We start from the raw sequence: 26,207 nt of genomic DNA on the forward strand, positions 1-26,207 counted from the left end.
AAAGTCATGAGGGCCACTCACCGAGCACGCCGAGCCTGTAGTTCATGGTTACCACGATCACGTTGCCGTAGGCGGCGAGGACGCTGGCATCAAACATGTTTCCTGTGCCTTCCATGTAGGAGCCGCCGTGAATAAACAGCATCACCGGCTTCTTCCTGCGGTCACGGATATCTACATGCACAAACAGGGAAAAACAGAGTGTGAAAGAACAAAAAGTCAATGACTGCATTCACAGTTATGATTAGACATTGTGTTAGACCATAGTATATGGAACAAACTGCAGCGTGATGAAAACACAGCACTGGATCAGTGCTGCATTACTTACTGCGGCTGGATGCCAACCTTTAAAAATGGGCTTGAGCTCATTTAGATTTCAGCCAATGATTCTAACAACAGGCAGTAACGAGAGGCGCCACCGTGAGAATCTTGTCAAATGTTTCCTGGTGATTACAGCGAGAAAAAAAAGGCTTGAAGAAAATTACCAGCTACTGTAGTGCTTCACATTAGAGCCTGTCGTGCATCAGTCTTTACTTCACACTGAGGCCCAGATTGACTAAAACTGATGCAATTCCTAGCGCAGTGCAAAAGCATCTGTGTGTGCAACTGAAAATTGATGGCAGCCTGAGGCAATTAGTTTCAACAGAGAATGTCCAGATAAATTCACAGAATATCTGCACAACAGCTCTTATGATGGGATAGCTCAATGTGTTGGTGTCAGAGTTCACCCCAAAGAGCTCTCTGCTGCAGAGAAGAGATGTTTAACACTGTTCAAACAGCCACTCTCTAGTAAACACACTCAAAGCAATGTGGCACAACATACAGAAGGTAAAAAAGAAGGTACCAGGATGACACTAGGAAACATATCAAAGCCGGGCCCCAAAGGAGTGGAGCTGATGTCTGTATACTCCCCTCTGAAGAGCATTCAGTGCGCAATCAACACAAAATAAAAGGCCACTGGCTCTCAATATATCATGTGTGCAATAAATTTCCATAATTTCCTCATTTTATTTTGCACCTTGGAACTCGGAACCCCCATAAATGCAAATTTCAAGTCGCCTTGAGCTGCAGAGACAGCTATAGAAACCTATTTCTAGGTCAACTCCCCTGTGTGGAATCTCTAGAAGAACACAGTTTTCTTGGACGCTATCATTTTTGCACTGGCACAAATTGTTGGTGGGTCCCGCCTGGAGGTGAAAAATGGAAAGATAGCTAAAAAGTTACCCATGAAAATGTTACGCAAGAACATTAGAAAACAAAGTTTAGCTCCAGAGTTGCTTCCCGTAAAGTTTTCTGTATTTATTTTACTGAAAGTAAGTATAAATGTGCAAACTGGAGGCAGGATCTGTCTATCTGGTTGTTCAGTCTGACGTCACTAGCCGTGTCTGGGCCTAAACTCCGCTGCAGGTCCATATATCAAACGATCACTATGGCATTACTGAGAGTTGAAAAACTGTCTAAAGTCTTTCATCTTTAATAAAATGATCAGCGTTCTGCTCTACCAGGTGTAACAATTGAGTTTAACATCCAGGCATCCATGAAAACGGAATTTATGACATTTAACGGAGTTAGAAGTTAGCAGGAAGTTAGCTCGCTAGCTTCTATCTAAATACAATATAGCATGTCCTGACTGCAGGGTTTTGGAAACAAATTAAAACGTACAGCTCTGTTATCACTTCCAGCATAAATGAAGACAGAAAACTAAACAGCAGTGACGTTTGTAGGGTTACTGAAGTTGGGCTAGCTGGTATATAATGATGTGCTACGTGACCGCTAGCGACACACAGCTATGTTAGCATAATATAAACAAGCTAACTTTTTTTCCACTCGATAAAAGTTGACGTGAGTGTTCTCGGTGGTCAGGAACAAATGTAATTGCATGGCAGGATGCTGTAAAAGGACCAAACTTCAGCCAGGAGAACAACTGAGATAATCCATCCACAATACGAGGTTAGTCATTCATATACTGCTGCATGGGCTGGGCTGTAGTTACATCCTAAGGTTTTAAAAACTGAGCTTAAATAAATGATTAGCGGTAATAAAAGCCGAGGGAGGTCAACAGTGATCACTGACTGTTTTAGGAGCTTTTTGAGATTAAATAGAAGAAAATACAAAACATTAAACATGTTAACAACACAAAAGCCATATTAAACGCAGACTACTTTAGGCCCGGAAGTAGGATTCGTCGCGTCATCACTGAACAACCGGATTATTAGCTATAGTGATTTAAACTAAGTTGTGGGGATAGGTTAATTGCCACTAGGTGTGAGTGTGAGTGCGAATGGTTGTCTGTCCCTGTGTGTTGGCCCTGCGACAGACTGGCGACCTGTCCAGGGTGTACCCCGCCTCTCGCCCTATGACAGCTGGGATAGGCTCCAGCGACCCTGAAAAGGATAAGCGGACGCAAATGGATGGATGGATTTAAACTAGTGTTGCCTGGACAACACTAACTTAAATAATAATGCTTAAAAATGTGAAAACAAGTACTTAAAAACATATTCTCTGCAATATATTGTAAACATGAATTTCTGAGGCAAGCTGAAGGTATTCAGTTAATGTAGACCTACTGTGTTATTTATTTCCTTATTTTCTCTTATATATAATATATGATGATATATACATATAATATACTGTTACAGTGGTGGATGCTCATATTAAACAAAAAATACAAACAATGACACAGTGATTTCTCTACCACTGGCTTGAGGGCATGGCCTGCCTCCCAAACAGAACACTTCTTTGACCCCACCCACTGGATGAACTGACAGGTTGCACCAAGACCTGGTAAAAGATGAATAAAGGCTATTCTGAACCATAAAACACTTAAAGCTACTCCAGTGGAGTCTAATTATAAAAATATGAAGCTGAAAATGAGCATAACAGGTGCCCTTTAAACTCTATGGTTGCTCAGGGAAGCTATGATGATAAATTCTGGCATCCTCCACTAAGAAACTCATGCAGCTCATTTCAGAAAGCATCCAATGTCAGTCCTGAGAGTTTTCAGCATACGCCCTCTCCTGCAGCGCTGTGCGTGCACGTAGGACGGTCCCCGATGGGCCCTCGTTGGCCTTTGAACCAGTCTCCTAGCTGACTGTGAGCAGCGTCGCTCCTGCCTGCCAGGAGCCTACGGTAGCATATGGCACAGAAGACTCAGAGGAGTGGCACAGTGACAGCAGCCCCTGTTGGCTTCTGTTTGTGTGTCTGCGAGTGTGTGTGCGTGCAGGCCTGAGGATATGAGCAAACAGTAGTGGCGAATAACCACATAAATAACCACTACTGCATCTATTATAGAAGGCAGGAGAGATGGAGGGCGTGCGGCTCTCTTTGAAAGCTGCTTATATATATGTAGATGCTGTGTTAAGTACACAAACGTATGTAAGGTGGCTGCAAATGTAGCACCGTAAATCTCCAGTGATAGACTAGGGTGTCACAGACACATCCATACAGAGCTATGGCGCTAAAACCAGCGCATCAGTCAGGCAGACACACTCACACCGGCGAGAGAGAAATTCACAGGCAGTTGCAATGGAGAAGTCGCTATGGCAACTGCTCCACTTTGACTTGTTTCCGCCTCTCCTGCCTCTCCCTCTCACTTGGACAAAGTCTCATTGACTGTTGCTGTGGCAACATATTGCTGTCCTGCATGCCTAACCCCATGATGCCCTTCGCCGTGCTTCTACCTGCATGTCATTTCATTAGCAGCGAATGACCACATGCGCACCTCCTACATGCATGTTTCTGCATTCTGCTGCAGCGGCATCGAGGGACAGAATGCAGATGCACACGCACACAAACCCACAAGATGCAAACACACACACACACACGCACAAAGCAGACTGTCACAGTTGACCTGTAGACTCGGCGTCCACGGATCAGTTACAGGGCGAATCGTTGTGGCACAGTGACTGATAGGACCGAGGCCCTCAAGGGTAACAAGCTCTCCTCTCTTTCTCTCTCTTTCCCTGTCTCTGGCTTTGTTGTGTTTCTACCACAACTAAAGCTTAGCGTGCGATGCCCACAGATGGGCTGGTGGTTAGCTCTCCACCCTCAGCTTCCATACTTGAACCACATGTGGGTTGAAAAAAATTCAATCATTCATCAAAGCGTGCAATCATGCTTTAAAAATACTTTTTGCATAATTTGTTTCTCTTCAGCTATTTTGTTGACAATGTGAACAGGTGCTGCACGACAACAGAATGTCCCATACCATGGAGGCAGCTGGGGAAATGGGATAGTGTCCACGTATACATACAAAGCCTCGACAAATCCTTAACGTCCATGTTTACAATGGGCAGATGGTGAATACTCTCACACAGGCATGAGCTAAAGGAGGGGCTTAAAGCTGACTCATTTGTTTTACACTAACGTTTGCATGTTCGACTAAAGGAATTAAACGGAGTAGATTTATAAAACAGGTCAACACAGCCACTGTACGGGGCGACCGACTGAGGTTTACTCGCGCTTTGTTTCATGGCTTTTATGGCTTTTCAGAAGTGTGTGCTCCATCTCTGCTAAAGTATGTAAATATTTCCATTTCAACAGGGAACAAAATCATAAACTTTTTGCTCAACTGCCTTAATCTGATAACAGCTATAGGCCACAGCTGTTTAACAGCATTTGATATTTTTCATATGATTTGTAATACTTTTTCCGTATAAGCCCTCAGTGAGTTATGTAAGTAACCACCTACAGCTGGTGTATAATTCCAAATGATTATATGTGTATTTCAGACCATAGTAAAAACTTTTTCTTGCAAATATCTTTAAAAAAATAGTAATTTTCATTTAATATTTCAAGGGAAAAAAGTAAAAAGTTCCAAGTTTCTATTTTTTCCCCCTTTTTCCTCCCACAGCTGATCCACTTCATATCAAGTAAGACTTTCTGTGTTTTACTTTTAGCTTATTATTAGTTTGTAGCTTTTCAACTTCACATACAAATGATTTAGCATTAGAGGGACCTTTTGCTTATTTTAACCTCTATTTTTTAATCTTAGACTCTGCTAGAGTAGAGGGCGCAGCACTCCAGCTTTCCCTCTGAAATAAAATGTATTAACAGCCTGCTCTTTTCAGGGCCTCACTCCCTTTATGGCAGCTTTTATCTGATTGGCCTTCCCTTGGAAACAGAGGGTTTGACGGCATATGGGAGAGAGGTCTCTGCTCAACGCTTTGCTCGAAGTTTAGCACTTGGCAGGCCGATATTGGCGAAACCATCCATCCATCCATTCTGTTCCGCTTATCCTTATCAGGGCTGCGGTGGGGCTGAAGCCTATCCTAGCTACCATAGGGTGAGAAGCAAGGTGCACCCTGGACAGATCATCAGTCTGTCGCAGGGCTGACACACTGACCATCTCTCACTCACACTTGTTAAGAATCCCCAATTAACCTAAACCCACTTACTGCATGTCTTTGGTTTTCACAAACATGGACGTAATTATTTGAAACTCTCTCCCTGTATGGTCATGGCAAATACTTGAAAAATCTCTTAATAACGTAACATTTGCTTTTATGTCATTGTGGAATAAATGATGAGGGTCTTGTCTTCGCGGTTATTGTAGTCATTTTTGTACAAAAACTGAGAACCTTGAATATTTGATGTTTCAGCACCTCAAATGCAGGCTGACAGCTTAACAGTCTAAAAGATGTCAAACTCAAGGACAGGGCCAAACCCGTCCTTTAAGATCTCAGCAGGTTTTGGCCCTTCGGTGTGTACGCAGCAACACACACCACACCGCAACTTTGCTTTCACTGTAAACTAACAAATTAGCTGACAGAGAATGGCACGAAAAGGAAAGTTGAAGATGAAGGCAGACAGTGCATCTTTAAAGAGAGGCCCGTGTATCCATTTACTACGAGTCGATGTCTGCGTTCAAAGACACAATCTGCATTGTCACTTTGAATCCACGCAGCAGCCGAGATACAGAGCCAAGGATAAGAAACAAGAAACAGAGTCTTCAAAAGGTTGCTGAACCGAAAGAACACATGCAGCTACGACATCACGTGCGTGCTCGAGCCAAATCTCAAAATGATGATGCTGTAAACGGGACATGAATTTTGCAAAAAACTACAAAGTTTATTTTAATTTTTTTGTGTGCAGCCAATTTCATGGCAGGACGCTAAGCTGTCCAGCATATGTAAACTACCTGATCAAAGATGTTTTCGTTTTTAATGAAATTTCTCAGGCAGCTGTTGGGTTGCCATGTTCAGTTCTCTGAAACAAGTAGTTGTTAGACGGCTGTATAGTAGTCGACTGTAACAAGGGCGCAAGATTTTTTTTTACTAAGTGAACAGATGGAAAAATACATTTTTTGCTGACTTTTGGGACTTGTTACAGGCTTCAGGTGGAGCAAATCACTAAAGGCAGAGTGGGATATCAAACATTAAAAATGTGAGTGTCAATAGGTTTTACGTGTCTGGATATAAAACCTAGATTACTAACAGGATTCCTTCAGTCATTCCAAATAAACTATGAACAAATCAGTTATGGTGTTAGTTCAGATAGCCTGCAAAGTCATATTGAGTTCAAATCCAGTAGATTCACTGATCCCAATGTTAACCAACAGCTGATGGCTCAAGTGTTATTTGTCTGTGCATCCAGATGTGAATAGGGTGAGCAATTTTACCCACTTTAGCCTGCCCACACATGTTGTGTATCTCCAAGCCACTTTGCAACCCAACTCCTGTCCAGCTCCTCCTTTCATTCTTTATCTGACATACTGAGTATCATACAGTGCTTAACAAATCTATTACACCACCCACCCAGTGTAAGGTTTGCGCCACAGCTGATCTAAATGAACAGTAAGGGTTTTTCCACCAGTATGTGCAAGCTCTTTAACTGAAATTATATTTTTAACGCTAAAATATTACTAATCGTGTTACCCGTGAATTTTCAAATTTACTGTTTTATTAAAGGAACATATAGTAAAGCACATTATTACTTTTTTATTAAAGAAGAAGAAATCCAGTGTGCCAGCTCAACACACAAAGTATCACATCACCTGCCTTTGTTCAACAGATTTCTGCTACTATGTATAAACGATTACTGACTACAAGATGTCTACAAAGCTGATACCTGCACCTGCATCGTGATGGTGTTAAGATATATTCACGATAAAGATGGTGTGATACATCGCTAAGAATCGCCTTCCACTTTCCCAACATTTGGAGTCAGAAGCAGGCCAATTTACTGAGGTATTTTTACATTTACAGTTCTTTCAAGTCATCCATGTCGACTCCTCGTCATGCAGAGTCATCATTTTATTCCCCCCTCCAGTGGGTTTTGGATACCCCCTCTATGTAAGTATCCTCTCTCCCCTTGTAGGATAATTAATATACTGATAAAAGCGGGACAATATCTGTCTTACTGAGCAGCCACTGAAGTCCGCTCATACAAATTTTGGGAGCTCAAGAGCAACATTTTCAAGCCTAACCACCGCGTGATATATTATATCTTCAGCGGGCCTAGTATTTGGTCTCGGATGAATATAAACAAGTTATAAATAATTTTCCAAAGTCCTGAGGGACGTAGAAGGGGAGAAACTCAATATCCTGACAACTATATGACTCTCAAAGTGTGCAGTTCTTGCACCATCTCTCATTAACATAAATACACACACCTCCACCTGCTATTTTTCCCCGGGCGACCATAGATCAAGATCCATTCTCACGGGACAGCTAAACCCTGCGACTTGAAGGCAGAAACTGTCCCTTGCATCCTATAGCAGTGAAATACCTCACAGACTACTGGAATATGTTGCTAGTTAGTTGGGACAGAATATGAGATAGAGAAAGGATCAGTGCTGGCTCGCTACCACGAGTCTGTGCCCTCCACTGCACACCTGTACACCGACCTCTTCACCTTTATACTGGAAGGCCCTCTGCACCAACCCCCCCGCTCCTCTCCTACGCTCCCTCGCCAAGCTTTAAAGTCAGCATACCGCCTCAGCTGCCAAAGTTGTTGTCGGCTATAGTGAAAAACGCACGACACTGTAACATAATCTGCTCAGCCGCAGAAATGTTGTTAGAGCTTGCTCTGGAGCCCAAAACAAACATCAGGCAGCCATGTTTGTGCTGGATACGTCTAAGTCCTTTCAATAAATCCGAGGCATCCGATGATCCCAGACAATTTGAATACAGGCGAGTAACGGCAACAGAACACTCAAACATGAACATGAACATAGGAACATGTCTGGCAGGCATCACTTTGTGCTGCTTTCGCACTTCAAACAGTCCATGCGCGCACATGGACGGGCGTGCCATCGAACCTATCCTGACTTAAAATCCATATTTCAATTATTACTGATAAAAAGAAATGCATATTGGAGACTGAAATGGAGACTGAAAAGATTCGGCATGAGCCCCCGCATCCTCAGGACCTTCTATCACTGTGCCATTGAGAGCATCCTCACTGGATGCATCACCACCTGGTATGGCAACAGCACCGCCTACAACTGCAAAGCTCTCCAGCGAGTAGTGCGGTGCTCTGAACGGATAATTGGAGGTGAGCTTCCCTCCCTCCAAGACATCTACAGGAAGCGGTGCCTGAGGAAAGCGGGGAGGATCATCAAGGACTCCAGTCACCCCAGCCATAAACTGTTCAGACTGCTTCCATCAGGAAGGAGGTTCTGCAGCATCCGGTCCTGTACCAGCAGACTGAGAGACAGCTTCTTCCACCAGGCCATCAGACTGCTGAACACGTCATAGACACCTCAGCTTCACTACTGGAACTTCAACATTATGCACTCCACACTGTATATAAATGCCACTTGTTTTGCACATATTCAACTCTGTATATTTTATATATTTTATTATTATTATTATTTATTTTTATTTTTTTTACTATTTAATTTGTAAAAATGTGTATACACACACACACACACACACACACACACACACACACACACACACACACACACACGTAGGAAAATATTTAGTATACACATCCAGAAATGCATACACTATTATATATTGTACATATATTTATTAGTTTCAGGTTGGCCATTCTTGTATTTTGCTCATTTGTGTTGTTGTGTTTGCACATCTCTGTTGCTTGTGGGGCTCGCACACAAGAATTTCACTCGCATGTGCTGTGCCAGTGTGCCTGCACATGTGATGTGACAATAAAAGTGATTTGATTTGATTTGATATTCACTCCAAGGCCAAAAGTTACTATGAAGGATGCCACGATGCACAGGTTAAACGACAATTAACTAAAACACAAATTCAACAAGACGAATGAAATCTAATAACAGAAAAAAAAAAACACTGCTCGGCTCAGTAAACACAAACAACAGCAGCGAAGACAAAGCAAGATGGCAGAGAGCAGCTGAGTGCTGGTACCCCGAGGAGCTTAGCACGGCTGCTGATCCTTTCAAGCAGAACGGAGACAATGAGACGATTAGGCCTAAACTTGTGTCGAGCATTCCAGTTTAGCACGCTGTCCACCACGGCCCTCGGAGACACCACCCCCTGGTCCCCCGATGGAGAAAAACGGCTTCCTTTCCACTGCATCATCAAATGAGTGATTAGTCATGGGGATGGAGCGCAGTCGGCCACGCTCTGTGCGTCACCGTCGGCCGCTGATTTTATGGGAATTGATGTTTGCTGACAGTAAACACTGACACAGCCTGCTGAGAGGGAGGGGAAACTCTGACATGCGCTTATTTCCGACAGGATCTGGAAAGATGAAGTGCCTTTGGATTTAAAGGTCTGCATGAATATTTTAGCTGTTGATTTCTTCGGTGGGGGGAATAAAAAAGTAGGACTAACCCAAGAATCAACTGCATCACGACTTGGTAGATTCTCCCCTTTGAGCCACAGAAGCAGAGGCTATGCTTTCAAAAGCATATTTCACTTTGTAACAGAACAGTGCGATATCATCTTCCCATATGTTGACCTGAGCATGGAGAGATGGTGAGTGTAGGGCCCTCTCCTTTCAAAAGCCATAATTAAAAAGATATTGAATCACATTGGGGCGAAGCGACAACTCGGGAAGAGGAAATCATACAGAATGTACTATGAATTAACATTTTCAATTCTTCCATGCAGGCTTCACTTAATGCGTTTTTCCACCATTTCAACTTCCAAAAGAGCGTGTGAGCAGCGAGCGTGCACGCACGAGCGCATGAGGTGGAGATAAATTTTTGGCCTTTTACACTCAGGTTCCAAATCGTAATAATAGTGAAATTGCTCGCAGCAAAACGATGAGCTGTCATCTGTGTGCAAATACGCAGAGGCCCTTTGTGTTAGTGTTCCAATTAACAGAAAGGTTACAGAGTAGTGGAAATATTGCTACAGGGTAATGGAGAGAACACATCAGGGCATATTTCTTTAATTCTGAGCTCTGTAATTTCAGTCATGATGGACTGGAATTATTTCTGAAAGCTTATCTTCAGTGTGCAGGTCAGGCCTTTTTTTAACAAATACGCATATATGTGAATTTACTGTATTTCCCCAAATTATGGTGCTAAATATATTCTGGGATAAATCTTCACTCTGAATATGCAAAGAAGCTTCCTCAATGAGAAAACACTCGCTGAAAACTAAAAGTGCGTCTTTTGCTAGAATCCAAAATGCAAGGCACCACAGTGAGTCAAGGTTGCATATTCAAAAGCCTCAGAGATTCATTTCTACATCAAAAATGTCCTTTTTGAAACAGGCCAGATTTTTCTAAATTGCCACACCCTTATGTATCTGTAACTTGAAAGAGAGAGCGGTGAAGTTGTTCTTATACAGACCCCTGTCCACTAAAGCAAAACAGCAGGAAAACTCCTCAGCTGGACTTGGAAGAAAAGCAGAAAAAGGTGCATCCATCCACAGTGTTTCCTGGACACTGGCGTTCACAAGCAACATAACAAGGCAATTACTGAACAATAACTGAAAAAAAGGGATCAACTGAATGATAAAGAGTGCCTGAGAAAGTAACGTCAAATACTGAAAAAAGTATGGGTGAGATATTGGGAAATAAGAGTGTGAGTATCCTTTTTTTTAAATGACGGCGTATTTAAAATGCATAGCATATAAACTTTACTTGTTAGGATTTGTATTGATGAAGCCTAGAAGTGGAAGGGTTACCTCTTGGAATAGAAAAAAGCTTTTCAGTTCATATGTTGTGTTGTTTGTATTTAATTTCGCCCCTTATGGTTATTTGTGTAATTCTAAGAACAGAGTTTTAACCTGCTGTCCGTCTGGCCTTCATCATTTCTGATGGGAGTATGCGTGGTCTTCTTTACTGTGAGGCAGTTTGTTTTGAATGAGATGAGCGTGCACGTGATTCGGTGGGAGGTCAGTAGCAAGCTGATGTCACAGAGGGCTGCTGGAGGTGGAGACAGACGTGCGGTGATGAATGGGCTGTGATGAGATGCAAAGCAGCAGAGCTGACCCACCGAGCAGGGGTGTAAGGCTTAATCGTTAGAGCACAATGGATCAAGGCAAAGGCCACGTTGATTGCATCTGGGACGTGCGTGTCTGCGGTCTGGTATGATAACGCTTGTGAGGATCAACAACTTCTGCAGTGAAACGAGGAAAGTCGAGGCATTTTATTAAGGTGGTTGGTCAGACCACCTTAATAATTTGTGGATTTGTGTCAGAAATACAATAACCAATTATCTGTGTTCTGGCACATAGTTAACTTATAACACTGACTCCTCACACGCTGAACATTTCTTGCTCAGTGCAGGAGAAACAAGCAGACATGTGAGTCCTTTCTTAATATTCTGTCATATATGTACTGCTCACATTAAAGATGGCCAAAGTTCCAGATATTAAAGTCAGTGTACGAACATCTAACTGCCATGGTTCTGTCTTTAGTTACTTTCTTTTCTACATTTAAATCTGTTTGTTACTTTGTTACATATTCCTTTAGTCTCACTAGTACGTGTGCAGTTGTGTCAATCAGTTTTGTATTTAATAACTAAAAATCATATTTTGTTTGGTTGAGATCAGCTGACTAACTTGAAGAATACCCAGTTTCTTTGTCTTGCTTGGGTAGCTTTCGCAGTATGCGATGGGTCATCATCGACTAACACTGTGAAGCGCTGTCCACTCAGTTTTGCAGCATTTGGGTGAATCTGAGCTGAGAGTATAGCCGTCTACACTTCAGAGCTGCTCCTGCTGCTTCTATCACCATGTCTGAGAAATAATGTGGCATGCTTAAGATCACGACCTTTCTCCATATTTTCCTCTTCCCATCATTCTGCTACTTCTTCATTTGTACCCTGCCTCCCAGGGTGTCTTCTTGCCTTGATAAAAAGCTGTGAAGTTATGTGATCACTCACTTTAGTTGTCTTGTGCGATCTTTAAAGTCTTGGTTTATTTTGGTTTTTCAGCCTCATGATGACCTCTCTCAACTGCACTGGGATCTGTTTGCATCTCATATTTAATATTAAAGTGAAAAGCTCTAACAACACAAATGCACTCAATCAGATTCAGAAATTCTATCAGCTTTATTTGTCTTGAAATAACAAGAAACGCCCATGAAATTGCTTGTTGCATGAAACTGGCTCTAATTCCCACACGGTCCCTTACATGATCATCTCAGGCATACAGCTGTGAGCACAAAAACCCCGCCCACCTGGTGTTCATACCCTCTGTTTGTGATGGGCAGCCAATTGAAGCAAAGTCGACTGAAATGTGTCCAATATGAGTGGCGGGCCAAACATCTTGTTTCACATCAGGGATATTGCACCGTTTGATTATATTTTCAGTGCATGTACACACATAAATACATATATATGTATATAAAAGAATGCTTTGAAATGTCAGCTATGCAAAGCTACTCTACTAGAATACCTCAGTTTAATATCAATGTCAGACTCACTTTATTGTTTCTACTATAATATGATTACACGTTATTTGATCTCTTCTTTTATGGCTGCATTTAAGTGTTCCCAGATACGTTAGATAAGTAAATCTATCTTATCAAAAAATATGAATTGTGCAGAAGGCACACTGAGACAGAGCCTTTTTAAAAAGTGCTCCATGAAGATCTTAAGATGATATATTATTGTGCTGCCTTTCAAGTCAGCAGTTCTATTTTAATACTTCTAAAGCAGCTGTTTAAACACATTTGAAAGCATTTAATAACGTCAGTGCGTCTATCTAACACTTTACATTTAGTGCATAACGGAGAAGATTCATGCAATGACAGAAACTACTCAGCCCAGTGAGGCACGAGTACAAACAACAACACTGCAGTGCAGCTCAGCAGTCGTCTAGCGCTGTATCGCTTTACATTAAGCTAAATTTGATTTGCTTGTCGGCGCAGACAATTACAGGAAGGTTCGCCCTCACTGTGTTTGTGTGCAGGCTGAAGAGTCACACTCGAACACACGCACACACCAAAGTGTTCTCTCCGTCTGCCCGAGCTTATAACACTGGGACTGCAGGGACCAGCATGAAGTTTAGATGATCCTTGCTCTTGTACTGTTTGTACTCTGTCTACACCAAATTCACTGCCTGCGACAGCAAGCAAACGCCCACCTCACAGCTCAATATGCTTCCAAAGATCAGATCAACAAACCATATTTCCTAAAAAAATAAGCAAACAGCTTGTGCTCGAAGGTATTGGACTCAACTGCAGTATTTTATCTGACACTGGATAATATCAGAGATATTATACTGGATATAATTCCATGAAACCTGATTCATAATCTAGAGTCAGCACTTTAGATCACCAAAAAAAACCCCAAACAATAAAAAAAAAGTGGCAATGCGCCGAGCGGCTTGTCCGCTTGCTCTTTTTGAGCTCAACACCTCCTGCAACCACTTTCCCTTTCCCAAATCAGACAGCAGTGCTTCTTCTCTCCGTCGGCAGATTAGGAGTGGGCGAGGTAAAAAAGGAGCAGAGGGAGCAGGAGAGGAAAGATGAGTAGGGCCGCTGGGAATAAGAATAACCGCGCCCTGGCCTGTCTTCCAACAACCAGCTCTTATTACACTCAACAACATCTCCAGAAACATAAGGACTCGCTCATTTTCTCTCTCCCTGCCCATATATCACTCTCTGTCCCTCCTTCGTCTTCTCCGCCTCTCACTTTTTACCACCACAAACATCCTGTTGATCAATCTAGCTCAAATTCTTTCCATTCACACTTCACTTCCTCCAGCAGCAGTCACTCTCTTGTCCTCCTTCTGATCTCCATTTTGCCTGATATCTCCTTTCTTTTATCGTTTTTCCCTCCCATTCCTGCCTCCATCCTAATCTGCAGCTGGCTGGCCTCTTGCTGGGAGACTCTATTTTGAAAGCCCCTCATATGGCTGGAAGCCCAACACGCTCAAGCTTCTTGTTTTTACTCCAACTGCACCGAGTCTTCCTTATTCTGTCTTTGTTCCACTTCATTTGTCCTCCTCTATCTTTTTCTCATCTCTTCATCGCAGGCTTTTGGAGCACTTCTACTGTTAAATTGTATCCCTCTCCTCTCTCCCATCTGTGTTATAAATAGTGGTTGGATTAGGCGGACTTTCTTTCTTTTTTATTTTGTTTTGCTCACTATTAGGGAGCGGATCAATTCCACAAATTGAGTGGATGGGGAAGCGAATACACACAGACGGCCCCTCTGTCCTCCGAAATGCCACAGTGACAAAGACGACACAAACACGGCCATTGTCCTTGTTTTCCCACTGCGGGCTCTCCCTTTTTCTCTCGTAACAGTCCTCTTCTCTTCCATTTGCCACATCCCTTTCTTTCAGCCTTAAGCCTTTTGGACTTCTGTTGACCCCTCTCATTTTCTGCCTCGTTTTCCCGTCGTTTTCCCTTTCTTTCTCTCTGCATTCATTATGCATGACTGGTAACAAAATAGCCTAATTTTATATGAACGTGTTTGTTTGACTCTAAGATTATGCACGGTGTGAGATAACAGGATCATGTTTGAAGTGCCACACGACCGCGGAAACACAGAGAGCAAACAACACAACTGCTTATATAAATACAAATGCCATACTCATAAATCAAACTCTGCTTGAGCCTTAAAATTTATCCCAACCTTATTGCTTTCTACCTTGAGGCACTCTACCTGCTAGTTCATAAAACTACCCATACACATAATTACTTAATGCCATTGGAAGTCCCTTTTTGCTTGGAGACCTTCATAACTTTTAGTTTTAAACATGAACTATTTTGATGTCCCTACATATTCTAAATCCTTGACTATGTAGACAGATATCTGAGCTTAATGTAACTATCATTACCAAACACTAACCCTAACACTAGATGGGTGATCAAATAAAACAAATAAAACTATCCAAGCTACAATCACTTTAAACTTAATGTTTAAAAATCATCTTTGGTCCTGATTTCTTTAGTTTTTAGCTTCCTTCTTCGTCACTGTGGCAGTCTGTTCCTTTCCTGCTTATTATATATAGACGCTCACACTGACTCCTTATAACTTCAGTGTTTATTGATTACAAACTTGCTCCTTGTTGCTTAAATTATTCTACCCTCCTTGTGCTTAGAGTCTATCTGTGCTCTAACAGTTATTTGCTCAACACTGTTTCTTTCAGCTTAAAGACTGTCTTCATAACTTTTAACCTATAAATATCCTTAATCCCTTTTTTGCTCAAATGTAATCCCGTCTTCTTCAGGCTTAAATTCATTACACCTCCCTGCTTTTAGACATTTCTTATACATTAATACTTGACGTCTTATTGCTTAAACACTAGTCAGTCTCTGATTACTTAAAAAATATAAACCTTATTTCTGGTCACAGAACAATCCCATCTCCATCACTTGAAGATCCCACTTTGGAATCATCCTGAATGGTGAAGGATTCGGTTCAGTCCTTTTGCCTCAATGTGTGCACCTCCTTTTCACTGCTAAGGCTAATGTTCTTATAAAGACTTTACTTACTATTTATCATATTAAAAATAATCAACTGACTCATTGTTTCAGAAACATTTAAGGTAGTTATTTCTTAAAAACTGCAACCACTCATTATTTCTTAAGGCTTTAACATTCCTCTTAACTTTTTATTTCTGAAAGACTGGTCTGTTGTGAGATGCTTCCGGTTTCTATTGCTCCTCTTTAAAATATACTGACAAGAACTCAGAGGTTTCCTCAAAGAGCTCTCTGTGACATTGATCCTTACAGATGTATAAGGTTCACCTGCACTTGACTACCGCTAAAACATCACTCAAGCTCCAAATTATTTAAAATCATTTGAACTCCTTATTGTGTATAGTTTCCGATGTGCTAACCATAAGGAGCAGCTACCTTCTCTACTGCTTAAACAAAACGTTGACCTTTCCATTTAACAATAATCTAGATCGCTGTTTGCTTAAGAACGGATCCATATACTAGAACAGTGATTAACAAATTTCTCATGAAAATGATTTTAATGCTGAAATATAATTGTTGTTGATATCCATGATTAATGTAAAAAGTGGAATATTATTTTATGCCATGTTATGCCCTTAGTTAAAGATTGTGAATTATTAGGTAGTTTTAGTTTGCCTTATTCTCATGAATTAGAAGAAGCTGATAACTATTGCATTAGTTAAACTGATTTGCATTACATTAGACTGCTGATTTATTGTGGATGAATGATATTGTTTTATGATGCATTATACTGCTGAGTTATGAGAAATACTGTTCGCAGAAAATCATTGCCTTATTTGTCTGATTAGAAGAGAACAGAATATGCTGGAGTTTTCTGCCCCATCTTAGTAGGAGCAGATAAACGGGGAGCCAAGGTCGTAGCTTAGGCGCCGTGTGAGAGAAAAATATGTGAATGTTTAGGCTTTTATGATAAGGTGGGGGCACCAGAGGCTATAAAAGTTTGAGCAATGCTCCACCATTTTGAGATCTGATGCTGTCTGCATACAGTGTCCATCTCCCACGCGTGTGTTCATTAAAATCATCGTTTGACTCAACCCGGCCGGACCAGTGTTGTTATTGTGGTTTTTTCTCTTGTTTCCATCCCCAATTTTGAACTCGTAACATTAACAAAAAAGAATTAACAAAAAAGCAGCAAACATTAGCAAAGCTTATTGTTGTTTTTTCTTGACTAAGATGCCAAATTATAGTTATTTACTTCCTGAACAGAAAAATGACTTTTAGTGCTTCTCAGAGACGTCCAGTGTGTCGTCTCAGATTTGGGCATAAAAACGGGAATTCAGTAAGTTTTTGATTTTATGACACGTGCTCAAGTTTTAACACTGAATGATTTACAAAAGAACAACAGTAATGGTTTATTCTGCATATGTACGCCAGCATGTGGGGACATAAATCAAATGATTTCCTTTACTTTGTACATTGTGTCAATAAATAAAGTGCAAACAGCCATGCTCTAACACTCCACCCCATCTATTTCCTTCCCTGTCCTCATGCAACCTCTCATTATCCCCAGTCCACCTCCCTTGTTCGGCCTCTCTGCCCTCACCACTTTGCTCTCTCCTATAACGATCTGGTCATTACTGGGGCTACCGTTCCAGCCCTGTTTCACGGGGGTGTGTGGGGTCTAATTGGGACTGAATGAGCACGAGTGTGTGTTGCTGTGAAGTCTCACTGAATGGGAGGCTTGGTGTGTCTATCCCACCCAAGAGTGGTGTAGTTGAATGGAGTCTTTACATAGAAACACGTATTCTAGCATATTTTACACACAAACACCCGCTTTAATTCATTTCAACAATCCCTCTCTGACTTTGAGAGGTCTATACTGAAGCATTGTTTTTGTTTTAAACTTACTTTCAGTGGGTTTATTATAACAAAGGAGGCAAATATACATTTTGTATTCGGCTCCCCTGTGGTAACAGCAATATGCAAAACTCAGAATAGCTGCAAGCTCGACGATCCATGGCAGCATCACACTGTGGCAAAACTCCTGCAGTTCTTCTACCATTTGTATTCAAGTCACATAAAAAACAGAAGTTTATGTCAGTAAATGTTAGAAAGCTCAAAATGTCCCTTTCATCTGGCGAACAACTGGAATACTACGGCTTTTTTTTAACATGGAAAAGTATTTTTGTGAGATATCTAACAGCAAACAGGAAATATCTTTTTAACACTGAGGGAAGCTTTAGTATTGTTACGTCCAGATTAGTGTGTACCAATCCTATGTTCACATGTAAAATAATACAATTGTGTCTGCAGCTAAGATTTTGTAATCATCAGGTTAGTATGAGAATTGTAACAGAAACAAGCAAAACCTGTCCACGGTGTGTTTAAAAGGAGCCTCAAATATGGTATATATGTAATTTTTGACCCAATTAGACCGCTCTTACTTTGTGTGTGAAATGTGTGTCTATTAGTGACATTAAATGGCTGCACTGTATCTTAACAAAGTTATAATTTACATTCTAAGTATTAGAAAAATCCCACGCTGTGCTACGTTTGGCTGTAATTTTCAGTAAAACGAAATAAAAAGGAAGTGATATTAGTGTTCACAGCTTTCCTGTCAATAAGGACAGAAGAAAGAGTGTAGGCAAGACAGCTTTCAAAGGTTGTGTGGTTGTGTTCACTTCAGTCCTAATGCATTTCATTCATTTAGCTGAATAGAAGAGCTCACAATGCTGCTGAGTATAAGTGACCACTAAAATCAAATGTTGCGCCTACAATTTTGTCCAACAACAAGCGTAAATGCTTTAAGATAGTGAGTGAAAATTGCTTTAAGAAGTGGAAAAAAAACAAGATATATTAGGTGTCTCCTGCTGGGCAGTAAACCATCCACTACAAGATGCTCCCTCTAAAAACGTAGTAAATGTCATACGTGTACATGATTCTTCAAGTAAGTCTGATGCAGTTACGCAATGCAAGCAGCAACCTCAAACGTTAAAATGTTCAACTTGCAAACATGCTGTTCACAGTCTGATACAGAAAATATTTTTGGCCTTTGCAAAAATTTAGTAATTTTCCTGTAAAAAAAAATTGTTGTTGTGAATGATGTTGATATGTGCATAAAAATGTGCAATTTATTTGTGGCCTTCAAAGGAATCTACAAATATATTTAAGTTACATGTGAGAATATTGTTGCTATTTTGTTTGTTGATTTTAGGGTAGAGTATCTTTAATCATGAGAATATAGGCCAGGCATAAATATAAGCACTGCTTCAGCCTGAGCCTGTTCAGCCATTGTTTGTAAAAGAGGCATGGATCTTAGATGGATTTTTTTTGTACAGTCTATGTAATATGTGATAAATGAATGAATGAATGAATGAATGAATATCAAATGTAAGTGTGATAAATGTGAGTTTTTTATACTTGGATCTGGGTTGGATTGTGGCGGGTTCGACTGACATGTGTCCTGACATAGACGGCTGTAGCTAACCGTTTTATGCTAGGCCTGAACTAAACTAATTCAAATTATTTATACAGTAATTATATGGTACTCAATTTATTTCATACAGACCATCCAAGAAGTTGTTGGTTCAGTTTTGGTGAGGGAAATTCAACAAATTCTACAACATTGATCTAATTGAAAAACACATGTCATGAAGTGCGTGTCAAATTATATTTTTTGGCAGTGTAGTAATGTAATGCACTACTGGAAAATATCATTACAATTTTCATTACAAAGTTTCTTCAATTATCTACACAATGTGCAATATAAAAAAGTAAAAAAGACACCATTAAAAATCTGTCATCTCTCCTGTACACTGGGGCTGTGCCACATCATACAGTCTGTGAAAATACTAGTATAAGTATACTTTTTTTTACATCATATAAAAATGTTATATCACAATATTATTGCTATGGCAACCCCATGGGTTTATGTTCCCTTGTGCGCGCAACAATGAGACAAGCCGGGACATGTTAAAGAGCCGCTCGTCAGTCTACGGTGACAATTTAGTAAAAAGGGAGCTACTTCAATAACCTCCAACAAAACACAGTACTTTGCACAATATGCAGAAAAAACTTTGCCCGCTGAAGGTGGAAGCAACAAACTTATTCAACCACTTGAGGCTAAAACACACATTTGAGTACAATCAAGCTACGAAGGAGATGCTAGTCATTTGTGGAGATGTGCAATCCAAACAAATGATTCCACAGAGCATCGTTCCACCATTCACTGGCTGCACTAAATGTGAAGAGCGAATGAATGAAATTGCTGGTGCAGTTGCACAGTGGAATAGCAGTGCTTTAAGCAGCTGTGGACCCATGACACAAAATCCCAGGTAGAAAATATCTTTAGTTCTATGATGTGACAACACTGTGCAGCTCTTAACAAGTTACAGGGTTAACTTAATTTAACTATTGTTAAACTAAAGTGTAAGGCAGTTATTATATACATTTACTTAAATATTCCAAGGACAGTAGCTAGACTAAATTTTGGTTAGATTTGACATGGTGTGTCACTACTATTGCACCATAACGCTGCTGTTTCTAGCACCCAGTTTCACTTTAAATTAGGTAGTCTGTCATCAGTGACAGCAGCTCACTGGATAAAAATGGCTTTCATTTACACTTATAATGCTGTTAAAACGTTGTTGCCTGCAAGTATCAATAAAACTTAAGCTTTTTTTTTCCTATCCAAAATATCACTATCGCAGTTTCTCTTGAAATATCATGATATAACTTTGAGGCTATATCAGCCAACTTTAGAGAAGTGAAGACCGGTACATATTTATATTTGTATTGCCCCAAACATAATGGTAAAGCAGACGGTAAAACAGACAGTATGCAAACACAAAGCTAGTGAAGGATGTTAAATGTGAGTGTATGCAGACCCCAGCCCAGCTGCCAGAGACAGACCTTCAACAGACTACAAAGTGATGAGCAGTCAGGCTGGTAGCCTCCATTTCTACCTGTGCATCTTTCTACAGTACAGTTTCTGTGTTGATTGCTTGAAATCTCTTTTGGTCTTTTCTTCAACTTTGCTTTGTGCTTTTGGTCTAGTGTTCAAATTTAAGCAATAAAAGAAACATGGTAAGTTTTAGGACAGAGGCCTGGGTCAGTGTCTAGATTGCTAACCAGTATACATGTCACAATACATTTCATGTTATGGAGTAACGCAAAAGTAAAGTAGTAAGCAGTGTAGCAATTTATTAATGTAAGTTCTTAAATGGGAAAAAAGTAATGTGTAATACATTTCGTTTATTTACGTAGCAAACTTTTAACAGTATACAAATAAAACTGAGCCAAACTGATTACTGGTCTGACACTTAGCAATAATTAGCAGGTATCTGTATCTACACATTACGTCGCAGTTTTTGGTTGCAGTTTGCTAAGAACTTGCTAGCATTAGCTGGTAACTCCACAGAAAAACAAATATGATCATTTCTGGACCAGAACAAACTTTTAGCAGAGTCCAAAACAAACTGATGAAATTATGCTAAATCGATCCTTTACACAGTGCATTGGATGCAGTCAACAGTAGTCAGCAGATACGTGTGAACTGATGTATATGAAATGAAAATTACTTGGATGAAAAAGTAGAGGAGGAATTAATGAAATGATAATTTTTATTATAAAAGGCTGATTTTTTTATTAAAAAAGGGAAATGTCTTTTCAGTATGAAATTGCTGACTAATGGCAGCACTTACATCAGTTTTTGCTGAAAACGTTTTCCTTTTAAAACTTAAAATGATGTATTCATATAATAAATATGACCATTAAACCAAAATTCAAAATATGTCATTTTGCAATCACGTATAAACACCATTACATTTGATGACCAATATACTAATAACACATTTGTCTATATAATTATTGATCGATTAATCAGAACAACGCCCTATTTCAAGATGTTTTCAAGTTCAAGGTAAAGTTACTGTTTAACTGAACAACAGGAGAACATGCGATCCCCACACAAGCAACATCTTTTAGATGTCGTGTTATTTATTGATCTGCAGAGTTTATTACTTCGAGCGTGTAATGTATTCTTTTTCTATTTGTGAGTTGCAGCAGGAAGAGCACAGAAACAAGTAATTGGGTGTGAGAGAGCCTGTGCTGTCGTCTCCGTTCAGGCACCAGCATTTCCATTAAGTAATGCTGTCAGCTCTGTCACTACCCGCCGCTCTCCATCTCATACATAACAATACCTCCTTAATTGGAATGCTCCTGCGACAGTTACAACACAATCCAGGTGAAAACACACAAACGCAACGTGTACAAAGTGAGGAAGAGACAACATACCCTGAAAAATGCAGCAGCTGGCCAAACTGAGTGGAACTTTTGCAACTTAAAGCAACTTAGCTCAACATGTATCAGCAGAACTGCATATGTGTGCTGAGGGAAAGAGTTTGTCTTTTCTATGAGTGTGTGTGTGTGTTTATCTCAGTTTGAGGAGTGTGGAGTGTGTGCGTTGATGTAAAGGTGTGTGTGCAGCCGTTAATCTTTAATCAAACGCTTTTACATGAATCCAGATCTTATTGTTTGTGCTACATGTCACCCCAGTGGGAGTATCTGGTTTGTCAGCAGCCGCTTGTCTTGTCCTTGTCTGTCCTGAAAGTTAATCTGATGCTAGAGAAGTAAATTCTACTTCTGTTCCCAGAGCTGATAGACCTTCTGCTGCGACACATATACACCGAACTCCATACTCCCCTTTGTACTGACGCAGCCTGCAAAAAGAATCCCGGTGAATCTTTTGGTGTTTAAAAGCGTCTTGGAAATATGAGTGCTGCAGTCCCACCCGATCACAGCTGTCTCCTGTGATGATACAGAGTCCAAATTTCATTTTTCCGGCTTCCTCTCCACAAAACTAATAAATAAACATACCTGCCAAGAATATTTCCTCAGGGTACACTATTTATATGCAATCTTAAAACTAGGCCACACAACCTGTTTTTTTCTTTATTTACATCAGACGTAATTTTACTCTACTTACTTTGATTTTGTTAGCTACCAGAGAGGTTACTTAAAACCTTTAAAAATCCAAAAATATCAACTTCTTCTCTCAGAGGTTTTGTCTATATACTAATTATTTTTGACTCTCTTATTATTTTTTAAGCCAAGCAGCAGATGCTTTCATCTATTAGACTGGCATCACAGATTGTAGGTTGGTGGGATTCGGAGCCAGATATTTCACATTAAGAACTGAGAAGATATAAATACGTCCTAAAAATGTCCGTTAGTTTTGCTTTTACTACCAAAACAAAGCCACCATCTTTTCTCCAAAAAACAGTAAATAATAATAATAATAATAATGGATTGGATTTATATAGCGCTTTTCAAGGCACCCAAAGCGCTTTACAATACCACTATTCATTCACTCTCGCATTCACACACTGGTGGAGGCAAGCTACAGTTGTAGCCACAGCTGCCCTGGGGCAGACTGACAGAAGCGAGGCTGCCATATCGCGCCATCGGCCCCTCTGGCCAACACCAGTAGGCAAGTAGGGTAAAGTGTCTTGCCCAAGGACACAATGACCAGGACAGAGAGCCCAGGGATCGAACCGGCGACCTTCCGGTTACAGATGCGATTCCCAACCCCCTGAGCCACGGTCGCCCTAGTAAAGTGTAGTTCTGCCCATATGGAAAAGATATATATAAATCTTATAAAGTTTGTATCTGTCTTGTGTGAAACTTGTATGAAAAGCATATAAGTGTGAAAACAGATATAAGATCCCTTGAAAAATTATATAATGAAACTTGTATGTTTTGGATACTTACTAAAACAATGTATGAAAGTAATGCGAAAGTGGCCACTTTCATGAGTAAATCATGTAAGCCTTATATGATTTACTCATGAAAGTGGCCACTTTCATGAGTAATCACATATAAGTTTTTACTATTTCTTTTCCGTATGGGTGTGGCCCAAGACGATGGAGTTGGAGGGACAAGGACGTCTACAAAAGGGAGCTAACCAGCTCGCTTCAAGGGAAACAGCAACTATCTGCTTAGCGCCAGCTTTCGGAATAAAGAGGTATCCACACTGCAGCAACGTTGGGACTAATGACCACAAAAATATGTCATTCAGTGATTTCAGATGATTTCAAAGTTTTTCTGCTTCAAGGTAGAGCTGGGCGATAGAACGATAACGATATGTATTGCGAAATAACTTTTTCTCGATAGAAAAATTAAACTATTGCGATAGGCCTCGCCGCTCTTGTCCTCTTAAAAAAAAAAAGAACAGCCAATCCAAATTAAGTAGCGCAGAGCCGAACCAATCACAGCCGCAGCGTCACGTCACGTGACTTGTTACGTGCAGCACAAGTGCCAAGCCGCACATGTGTATTTGTTTGGGAAGCAGCCAGCCGCCGTGCCGCCCGGGTAATGGAGGAAATGAGTGTGCCGACTAGAGAAAAATCAACCGAGAGCGTGACCGAAGGTGATGGTTCCAATGCCGGAGAGATTGTCGAACGGAAGAGCCATAGAAGTTCCGTAGTGTGAAGGTATTTCGGCTATTTCAAGTCTGACAAAAAACAGAGTAGCGTTCACTGTAAATTGTGCCGAAAGCAAGTCTGGAAATACAATAAACCGGTGCATGCTCAATCTCTGACTGGAAGCGCTAATTCGTCATTCGGCTTTTGTCAGACTAAAGTAACTGTTAAAACTGTTTGAAAAGCTAAGCTATACAACAAGGAGAGATTGAGAATTTCCTTTTAGTTCTCAGTTTATTTGATATTGACAAAAGTTAGTCAATTTTGTCTTTTCTTCTGTAAAACAAACTAAGATTTATTTTTAGAATTAATATTTTGTTTCTAAGTGGAATTGACAATTTAGTCTGTTTCGTTTGTTCTATTTTGAAACTTAAACGCTTTAGCGGCTGCTTTTGTGTAGTTTGCAATATTTGCCTTTATTTATCTGAAAAAGTCTCATGTTCCTTAAGTACATCTACCCTGTTGAACTTATTATGGGAAATAAATATTTAAATAAAAACAAGCTGCTGATTATTTCACATTTTACTTGTGAGCAACGGCATATTCAAATCTTACAAATATAGTTATTTGGCTTATATCGTGATAGATATCGTTATCGCCTGAAATGAAAAAAACATATCGTGATATGAAAAAATCTTATATTGCCCAGCTCTACTTCAAGGTGAGTGATTAAAGCAACATCCAGGGAGAAGTTGTTTGATGAAGTGCCAAATACCTTTTAGATTTAACAGGTTTTCTTAATATAAACGTAACACTTGAAGTTTCAAACCATGTTTCTAAAACTGAATATGACATGGCAGCGAAATCCAGTATCATATTCTAACTCCTGTATTTCTTGCTAAACACTGAATTACAGTCAGGACTACCAGGAGCTGATTGACAACAGTGTATACATTAATTACAAGCTCCCTTGCCTCTATATCATAATCAGCATTATTTAATGTGCTGTTTCTCCTCTCTAATAGAGAAAAACAACATAGTAAAAGATTCTACAATGCTTTACTTATACTGGTGATGTCAACAATTCCTGCTGGGAGGTCCTGTCTCCAATACAATTTCCAAACTTCATTTGTTTCAGTGAGCACTTTAAAGTTTATTGATTTGGATTAAATAGACCCACAATAGCTCTTGGCTAGCACAAGGCCAGCATCGGGGGTATTCACTGAGATTCAGGAGTGGAAGAGAAGCTGAGCCAGTTGCTTCCCTGAGTCCCTTATAGCCATCACACATGGCAATAAACCCGGCCAAGTGAAAAAAAGAAAAAAAAAAGACTGTGTGGAGCTTTTTCCCAAGCATTAAGCTAGCTGACAGGCCACACAGTGCCAGCTAGCTCTTTCTCATCCCTCCTTTTCTTTCCTTCTCGCCTGTCCTGCTCCATCTCCCTGTACCTTCCAGTCCTTTTCAACTCCTTCTCTTTCTCAGCTTCCCTCCTTTGCCTCCTCTTCATTTTCTTTGTCTTGTCAAAGGGTTTCAAGCTCAATAAAATACTATCTGTCAGCGTGCAATGGAGTAGGTGTATTCGACACGATATTGACACAACCTTGACACGACGTGGGCCGAGCATTGAGGTAACAGGGAGGTAGGGAGCTTCGGCAGCAAATAACCGACAGGCCCACTGAGAGACAGAGTGATGGAAAGAGACAAGAGATTGAGTCTCTATAGTAATGTTGAAATAAAGTTGCTTTGACAGTACTGTTGATCCTTTCCTGCAGAAAATTCTATTTGGTTCTGTGCTGGGCTCCTTTCTACTGCACCCAGCCGTACTGTGCTAGTTTATACCCTGACATGCTAATACGTCCAGTTTTCTACATCAGGCCTTCCTGTTTTGTCATTTTATTTCGTGTATTTTCACTGCTGAGTTCAGCTCCATCTTTCTGCACCTTCCTGTTTTTCTTTTCATTCTCCTCTCATCATTTTTCAATACACAGGACTACTCGGTCTTGTCCATGTGCCACATAATTCCTT

General features: G+C 40.4%; 1 protein-coding gene across 2 annotated transcripts in view; it reads right to left on the minus strand.

Annotated features, from left to right (window-relative positions):
• LOC146675345 (neuroligin-2-like) overlaps positions 1-26,207 on the minus strand; it is a 257,360-nt gene that overhangs the window by 91,489 nt on the left and 139,664 nt on the right. For both annotated transcript variants that reach the window (XM_085400411.1, XM_085400410.1), the window contains one exon: positions 22-171. In XM_085400411.1, the coding sequence (XP_085256537.1) occupies positions 22-171 (150 nt within the window). The remainder of the gene's footprint in view (positions 1-21; positions 172-26,207) is intronic.

This window comes from Rhamphochromis longiceps, linkage group LG3 (assembly GCF_057381845.1).
Source record: "Rhamphochromis longiceps isolate RC_006_pf linkage group LG3, R_longiceps_female_GT1.1, whole genome shotgun sequence".
NCBI lineage: Eukaryota > Metazoa > Chordata > Actinopteri > Cichliformes > Cichlidae > Rhamphochromis > Rhamphochromis longiceps.